The 9,346-nt window shown below is 43.7% G+C and overlaps 1 protein-coding gene across 1 annotated transcript; it reads left to right on the top strand.

Annotated features, from left to right (window-relative positions):
* Nucleotides 1-311: 311 nt before the first annotated feature.
* LOC307239995 (glycine receptor subunit alpha-4-like) lies at nt 312-8,626 on the top strand (the record flags this gene model as incomplete). Its single annotated transcript, XM_080013571.1, has 10 exons — nt 312-373; nt 1,810-1,937; nt 2,608-2,675; nt 3,198-3,421; nt 5,351-5,433; nt 5,525-5,662; nt 6,247-6,461; nt 7,150-7,311; nt 8,188-8,268; nt 8,357-8,626. The coding sequence occupies 10 exons, from the start codon at nt 312-314 to the stop codon at nt 8,624-8,626; spliced, it is 1,431 nt and encodes a 476-aa protein (XP_079869697.1).
* Nucleotides 8,627-9,346: the final 720 nt, after the last annotated feature.

Raw genomic sequence — 9,346 nt, 5'->3', positions numbered from 1 at the left:
AAAAAAAAAAAAAAAAAAAAGGTCTGAGTTATGCTTTTGCAAAATGAAAATATGCTCTTGTAAGTAGCACTTGAAGTTGGATGCATGTGGAGCTGTCTCTTTAAATATTCCTGCAGGGCTCCGCGGAGCGTGCATCTGGCGTGAACATCTTCCCTGGATCCTGAATAATCCAGCAGCAGCATCCTGGATGCTGCACCTGACGGCTGCTCAGCCATGCTGCCGGCGCCCCCTCTCCTCCGCTGACTTCTTTTGATTCTTCTGCTTTCTCCTCCTCCACACATTCCTTCCTCCATGTAAAGAAGAAGCGGAGAATGCACCCGAGCGTCTTGTGTTCACTGTTGGTCTCAGCCGTCACTTTGTTTCTGGAAGGAAGGTGAGTCAGTTATCCGCTTTGCAGAAATGGCTGGACTTTTACTCAGCATTTGTTATTAAAATCTTAAAGTGTTTTGTCATAGTTTATTCTTCCTTTAATTTATTGTGCCACATTTCACTGGTGTGTGTGTGTGTGTGTGTGTGTCTGTGTGTGTGTTTTCAAAAAAATGAGCAGTGCTTTTGATTGAACTTGCTAAAATCTTATAAAATAAAACTTATTAAAATCTGAAAGTGTTAATAGTTTATGCTTTGTGTGTGTGTGTGTGTGTGTGTGTGTGTGTGTGATGAAAAGGGCACAGACATATTCAGCCAAACCAAAAGACACAGCTAAAACATGGGTTTCCCAGATTATTGCAAGTATTTTGAGCACCCAGAGTAAACATTACCAAATCCCTACACTATTATAATAATAAAATACATACAAACTGTGTTAACTAAAGATGATTTACCTTCTAATCTCCACTGTTGATTGTATTATTGATTCCAATTTGCAAATTATGGGAGAAATTTCAAAAGCAAAGGGAAACTCCTGAATTCCTGAATAAAAATGGTAATTTATTTTCCCTTTGAAAAAACTGATGGTAAAAACGGTTGTATGGATGTTTTTAATGGATGATGTCAATCTTGTTTTTACTCCTTAAATATTTGTACAAAAGCTTGAGATGCAAGTGTGTGTGGATATATATATATATATATATATGTGTGTGTGTGTATAGATATATATATATATATATATATATATATAGATATGTATATATGTGTGTGATGACTGATGATATGTGTGTACTTCCATGACAGTCGTCTTCCCAGTTTGGAGACTGTGTTGTAACACAAAAATATTTCAATATAATTTTTTGTTGACATAATGTGCATAAAGATGTCAGGGAACCTAATATGTAAGATCCATTAAATAACTTATTTTCTAAGTGAAGGGGATATTTTAGGTTAAAGAAATAAAACTGCAAACAGGATACGGGGAAATAAAAGACATATAAATACGTACTTATAAATGTAGCTGATGATGAATATTCAAATTGGTGAACATTATTAGCTTTACTTACAAATATATTTATTACTATATGAAGTTCAATACTAAGATTCCTATTTTGAAAATTAAGTCCCTGATCCACATTGCAGCAATGTAGCGATGGTGTGTTTCTGTCAAAGTACAAGTACTTTGTCAATGTACTTTTTCAAATATCTGTACTAACTCTCAAGTTTGTTACGTTTTGGAGACTTTCATTCCACTACAGTCCGTTTCAAAGCAAATAATCGATGCTTTTTACTGCATTTCTAAGAGTCATTTTATTTTAGTTTTAAAAAGATCTGTATGAGCAAGTAGTACTTTCTATAGTAAGTATTCTAGACTTATAATGGTACTTTTACTACAGTATTTTTGTGTCAGGGTATTTGAACTTGTACTGTGGCGCCCTGTAGACCAGGCTGCTGTGAGGAGATGCTGCTGTCCAGCCGGGCCCTCCGCCCGCCCTCGCCCTCGGACTTCCTGGACAAGCTGATGGGACGCACGTCCGGCTACGACGCCCGCATCCGACCCAACTTCAAAGGTAAAAACACTCAGGCGCTGGACCTCCAGGCGCTGGACCTCCAGGCGCTGGACCTCCAGGGTGTGGGATCTCTGCAACGAAGTGGCACAAAGTGGATCAGATGGTTGTGAGCAGAGCTGCGGGTCACAGCATTGTCACCACAATTCATTCTCCGGTTAATTCACCCAGAGCTGTAGTTTTTTATATTTTGAGACAGAATCCTTCAAGGTCTTCCTGTTGTGTGATGAAGCGAGGCACCCTAACCCACAGACCCACTTCCTGGCACAGACTCTTTAATCTGGGGTTGCAGCTCATATATATTTCATTGTTGCTCCACATCCTTTTTCTCCTGGTGAATCCCAACTGATCATCTATAAATACACTAATGTAACTTAAGGACAATCAATAAATTATAACCTCATAGGAAATTAGTTCCTGAAATATTTACAGTTTGGTGGTGGGCAGATGGCGGACTGATGGGAATGCACCGGAAAGGAGGACAGGAGACGGATGGGAATAAGGAAAGGTGTTATTTGGTACTGTGCAGGTTCTGAACTCCTCATCCTCTGTCCCCATCAGGGAGTTTGTCATTCAGGTGTAAAATACTCCAAACCAATAACTGTGCTTGAGATTTGTGTTTCTCAAATGTTAGAGATCAAACCCTGATCGAGCCGGACACTGTTCCCCTCAGGTCCTCCAGTGAACGTGACCTGCAACATCTTCATCAACAGCTTTGGATCCATCACTGAGACCACCATGGTGAGGAGAGATCGGCTCCATCGCTCCTTTGTTTCCCTCCATCTCTTCTGTAGCGTCACAATAATCATAATACAAAAATAAATGAATACATAAAAATCAATAATATAAAAAAAAAACATTTTCATTCATGTGTAAATATCTAGTAAATTAGATTAAAACAGGCATTACTATCACTATCTCAGTGTGACCAAGCTGCTGTATTAATTATAATAATAATAATAATAATAATATGATCTTCATCTCATCCTGTCCAATGATCATGTTCTCTGTAATTTTTATTATTATTCTAAATATCGAAGGTTCAGTATCGGGTGAAATGCGTTGATTCTGGGGGTAAAAAAAACATTTTAATTCTGTTACCATCTTTCCTTTTCCCTTCTTTCCTTTCCTTAATTTTCCTTACTTTCACTTTCCTTTCCTTTCCCTCCCTTTTTCCTTTTCACGTCTGCTTTCTTTCCTTTTCTTCCTTTCACTTTTCCCATCTTTCCCTTTCTTTTCCGTTTCCTTTCCTCCGTCCCACAGGACTACCGGCTCAACGTCTTCCTGCGGCAGCAGTGGAGCGACCCTCGCTTGGCGTACCGGGAGTATCCTGACGACTCCCTGGACCTGGACCCGTCCATGCTGGACTCCATCTGGAAGCCTGACCTGTTCTTTGCCAACGAGAAGGGAGCCAACTTCCATGAGGTTACCACAGACAACAAGCTGCTGCGGATATTTCAGAACGGCAACGTCCTGTACAGCATCAGGTGACTTTATTTTTCTTGTTTCTGCACGAAATGTACATTTATTTCCAGAATTCAGCCGCAGAAAGTCCAATTCTGAGATTGTTTTGTTGGTTTAAGTTGAGTTCATTTGGTTTCGATTCAATACTGCACATAAAAATGCACAGGCGTGCCTGGTGAATCTTAATCTGGTAAATTATCAGGGAAATGACTTGTATTACAGTCTGTTTTTTATCTTTTACCTTATAACAAAAAAAAACATTTATCAAGCTCACTTAAATGTTTGTCATGCTTGTGGGGAAAAGGGTATATTCTATAAAACTAAAGAACAGAATAAAAAAAATGATGTTTCAAATCAATCAACCTTTTATATACTTTATACTTATATAGAGGACTTTTAGGAATTTCTGCCTCTCATTTTCTGATTGTGAAACTTGGATGAGAAGTATTTTTCAGACAAGCCTGTGATTTCATATCCAAAAATTGGATATGAAATCCATTTTGAGGACCGAAACAGGGATTCTGTTCAATCAATTCTGTTCAGGGTAACTCTTCAATCGCTGCTGATAAATAATCAGAGCGATGACTGGAAGTGGAGGAGACAAACAAAGTTATTGAGGCGGAGTTCGTCCCGACGCTCGTCCTCCATTTGAACCCTGCGCCACTTCCCCGGGATGTTTCCAAGTCAAAGACCAAACAGTGTGTCGTAGCAAAGTGCTATGGTTTAACAGAAAGGAAGACGCTCCCCGCTGCCAGGAAATCTAAAGGCTTTTATTTTGGGAATCCATATTGGAGGTCATTTCACCACCTTTAGGATGCTTATGTCTTGCGAAATTCTGCCAAATATCCAAAGATTGAAGGAAAATATGGCTTGTTCAATATTAATTCCATATTCCTAAAAGCAGTACATTATTTAGCACCGGTAATATCAATAAATGTTGTCTATATTCAGGGGTTAATTATTTAACCACACACTTATTTTCCTACTACATCAAATGTAAAACGGGACAATTCGCCGCTGTTTGTATTGTATGTCTGATGTGTTGGTGTTGAAATGTCGGTCAAGATGGCGCATCTCTCTCCTCCTCCGCTCAAATTTTTCCATAAGAAACCTCTCGAGCCAAATATTGTCACGAAAACTGGATTTTCTGTGAAACCCTTATGCCGGGATCAAGCCGCCCAATATGATGTATTTCACGTCCCTGGGGCTCAAACTCTGGGCAGAGAGGCTGAAAAAAGGCTATAATAATAATAATGATAATTTTTAATGACCAAGATTCAAGAGGTTTATTCCCCACATACATATACATACTTTCATACATATATGCAGTGAAATGTCTTTGCAACGCACCCAGAGATTATGCACAATAGTTACTAAACCAAATTAGTAACCGAATTTCCTACCTAGCCAACTAACTGAAACTAACTGATTCTTAAAACATAATGCAGTTAGTGAATAGAATAATATAAATAAAAATAAAACAAGACTCAAAAAGATAAAACAAAGTGGGGGTACAAAAAAGAAGGGAATAGAGTTATGTATATGGGATAGGCTATTTGTATATACAGATACTGTATGTGCAGTCAAGTGCATGTGAATAAAGTGAGTATGGAGATGTACAGTATACAACAGTACGACACAGCAATACAGTAACAAAAAAACCCATATTAAACTGATAAGAACAGACACTACAGAGGTGCACACTTAATTATTATTCTAGTAAGAGTTTGCCTTATGGTTACTACTATACGTTAAAGGCACGACACCAGTCACTGAACTTGAATGGTTTTGTTAAAAAATGAAAACCGGGCACCACCCACCGCCCAAACCCCAGTCCCAACCCCCTGCTGTGTTTCCTTCATCACCAGAGACGCACGTGGGTTGGTGGCCGTGGCCGCCACGGCTACTCGCCCCACGGCAGCGGTCCCAAATCCTTGTCCTGTGTCCCCCAGGCTCACGCTGATCCTGTCCTGTCCGATGGATCTGAAGAACTTCCCCATGGACAGCCAGACGTGCACCATGCAGCTGGAGAGCTGTGAGTCGCTTCGAACGTTCCGCTACCGCTTGGACAAGGCGCGCGCGTGTTTGACCCCCTCCCTCCCCCCCCCCCCCCCCCCTTCTCGCAGTCGGCTACACCATGAACGACCTGATCTTCGAGTGGCTGGACGTGGGGCCGGTGCAGGTGGCCGACGACCTGATGCTGCCCCAGTTCGTGCTGAAGGAGGACAAGGGCCTCGGATACTGCACCAAGCACTACAACACAGGTAGCGCACGCTGTCTGAGCCTCGAAGTGCTCGTCCATCACAAGTCCCGAAGTGACATTCTGTTTTCTTTGAGCGTCGTCTTTGACCTAAAAACGTCACTTTCTCAAAAGTTTTCCTTTCTTCGCGCGAGGTAATATATACTGTGTATAAATTTACTGTGTATTTATACTGTATAAATATTATATTTGTGAATGTGCATCCACGTCGACACTGAACGCCACTGGCTACGCTGCTTTAGCAGACTGAGGCTCGATTCACTTATTGTGAAAACAGCAGGTAGAGGAGCATTCGCAAAACACAATAATAATAATAATAATAATAATAATAACAATAACTGGGATTTATATAGCGCCTTTCAGGAACCCAAGGACACTTTACAATGGAAAAACAAAAACAAGGCAGGGTAGATAATCGAAAAAAGATAAATAACAGAAAAAATAGAAAAGAAAAAACACAAACACACTGAATGGCTGTTTCCGACAAAGCTCCGGATGAATAATGTATAAAAATATGGGATTTTTTATTTTTTTATTTTTTTAACAGAATAATCTTCACTACTACCGCCGTCTTTCCCCCGCGTTCAGGTAAATTCACCTGCATCGAGGTGAAGTTCTACCTGGAGCGTCAGATGGGATACTACCTGATCCAGATGTACATCCCCAGTCTGCTCACCGTCATCCTGTCCTGGGTCTCCTTCTGGATCAACATGGACGCCGCGCCCGCGCGGGTCGGCCTGGGCATCACCACGGTGCTCACCATGACCACCCAGAGCTCCGGCTCCAGGGCATCCTTGCCAAAGGTTTGAAGTTAAAAAAAATAAATAAGTCAATGAAGGGAACATTTCTCAATAAGCTTGTGCTTTTAATGATGATGGTTTATCATTGTCCTTCCCTAAAACGATCGCCTGGTCCTGCCGCCGAACGACGGTAACACGCGTTTGGGTCAAAGCGATTGTCATCTTTTGCGCGGGAGCACCGTTGCCTTTCGCCTTATTTCCCTCCAGATTGTCCCCGGCTCTCCGAAAACCCGTTCGGCTCTTATGTCTTTTTATGTTCTCGCCCCGCGGAGAATGAGCAGAACACAAACTGCGTTAAACAGCAGCTGCTTTCCCTAACATTTGAAAGGTGATTAAATAGTTAATTGGGTCAGAAAAGCAAAACATGTCGATTTAGCCGCCGTTCCGCTGAATAGTCAAAACACTTTAGTTCTATCAATGCACACGGCCCCGTCCAACAAGAAGTAAACCCCAGAGCTGATCAATCTGTACAACATTAAAATGCTTTATTAATGCTTTGTGTTGTCCTGTCAGCTTGTAGCTGACGTCCTCTCTAAAAGATTCTGTGTAACTGAATAAGTAATGACCCGAATGACTTAGGCGTGGTAAACCTCGTTTTCCTCATCGGCGCTTGTACTCGGGTGGAGCGTCTAGCTAGGCTCCTCTCTTTAAAAGGTGGGGTTCCCCCCCCCCCCCGCCGCTTGTCGTGCAGGTTTCCTACGTCAAGGCCATTGATATCTGGATGGCCGTCTGTCTGCTGTTCGTCTTCGCCGCGCTGCTGGAGTACGCCGCCGTCAACTTCGTCTCCCGCCAGCACAAGGAGTTCTTCAGGCTGAGGAAGCGGAGGCTGAGGGAGCAGCAGCGACAGCGGAGCGTGAGTGCAGCGCGGCGTCGCAGCCCCCCGGGCGCCTTGGGCCCTGTCACCTGCGATTCCCTTCCCCTGCCTGTGTTTGCGGTGCAGCGGCCTGGGCTTGATTTGGGTCCTCCAGGACCTCCAAATGTGCTCGGCAACTTGTCGCCTCGCCTTTAAAAACCAATCCAAAGAAATATTGCATTTTTGGGGGCAGGGAGAGGGCGAGTTCTGGGAAATATGTGCAGCTCCGAGGTTAATGATTGATTACATTAATGCCTTAATAAACGTGTTGCCTCCTTCCTTTGAAATAATTTTGTATTTGTGACAGGTGACAGAAGTAGGAATAGACAATGAAATGACACTTAAATGAAGGATAATGTGAGGCCAGCCGGTTTGACAGGGTGATCAGTTTGCATTACATTATCCTACTTATTACATGCCACATTGAGACAGAATATCGATTTGAAGTCATTTTATTTCGAGAGATTCCACTGAGAAAAATAGCCACAACGCTGTAGTGAACTATTCTCCTACATATGAATATAATATTTACCGTTATTAATGTTAAACTGGACATGAGTCTTCCATTGTAGTATCTATGTGGCGCCACCAGATGGCGCCATTAGCCAGTGTTAGCATTAGCATGTCGACGGAGCGATACAGGGACATGAAACCAGGAGAGGCGGTTGCCGTGCCAACGGTCATTGCAAACAAAGAGCGGCCATTATTCAGAAATAACTGAGCGCTCGTTACTGCCGTTGACCAATCAGAATCCAGGATGCCACAGATGTACTCATTAATGTACGTCTCCGCGTTATTTACAGAGTCACCGGCGACTTGTGATGTAACTTTGCTCTGCGTTGGATTACTACACCGATGTTTGTCTCTGACCACCAGCAGGGCAGCGTAGAGGGCAAAGCCAAGGGGAACAGCGCCCCGGCCGGGAACATCGGCCAGCACTGCAGCGTCTGTGCCAGGGTGCGTAACGCCGACGCCACATCCTCATGTCATTACCGTTCCCGTGTCCTTCGCTAATTCCCCGGCACCCGGGCTTGCTTTGCGCCAGGAGGAGGAGCTGGCGCAGCAGGGCCTGTTCTTCCAGAGCTACGGCCTGATGGCGGGGGCTCAGGGACCGGAGATGGACGCCACGCCCGTCTTCGCCGACCTGCCGCCGGGCCTCCGCTTCTACGACATCCGCAGGCGCTTTGTGGACCGGGCCAAACGCATCGACACCATATCGCGCGCCGTCTTCCCCCTGAGCTTCCTCATGTTCAACGTCCTCTACTGGCTCACGTACAAAGTGCTGCGGCACGAGGACCTCCAGGCGACAGGCTGACGGTCGAGCGGCTCGGGAAACACTCAGGCTCGGGGTGCATGCTGCGGGTTCCTGTCCCGACGTCGCTCCCGTCCGTCTTGTCTTTGTGCTACGTTAGACCTTTTTACTCACGTGGTCGCTTCTGGCGTCAAGTTGAATGCAAACGAATCCAAAAGTCCGCGCTGACATTTTTTTAAGGGTGTAGATCAATATCAAACCGGCGGGAACAGAACTGGGTTCACTTCCGCGGGTGAGTAAAATACCTTAAATTAAGTCATTTGATCAGTCTCCCCTCGCCTGCGAGCACACGAGGCGGAACCCCGGAGCCCAAGCAGTCGATACAGGTCTGGAGAAACACTCGCATTTCAGAGCTTGGTGAACTTAGTGCGTTTTAAGCTTGTTTGCTGCCAACTGGGCCAAGTCTGACCAGAGCTCTTGGAATTCTCCATATGTTACATTGTTAATGAACAACTGAAAATGAAGGAAAGGTTTTTACACTATCTTCATCCTTCTACTTGGAACGGGCACACTGTGTATGAAATATTAAATTTTTAACCCTATGTAAGAGGAGCATAAATGATAGAAAAACATGTTTCCATCTAAATGCATCTGGGGCCTGATTCTAGATTAGATTTGCTTTTCTTCCTTAAGACCATCCCAACGTTTAGTTTACCTGAGGCGTTGAGTCCGTTTGCATTCCCCGAAAAAAACGGAGCCTGTGGAAGGGAAGGAAAAAGACAA

Source organism: Zeus faber (genome assembly GCF_960531495.2).
Source record: "Zeus faber genome assembly, chromosome: 14".
Taxonomy (NCBI): domain Eukaryota; kingdom Metazoa; phylum Chordata; class Actinopteri; order Zeiformes; family Zeidae; genus Zeus; species Zeus faber.
Note: the sequence above shows the minus strand (reverse complement) of the source record. Positions and strands in the feature narration are given on the sequence as shown.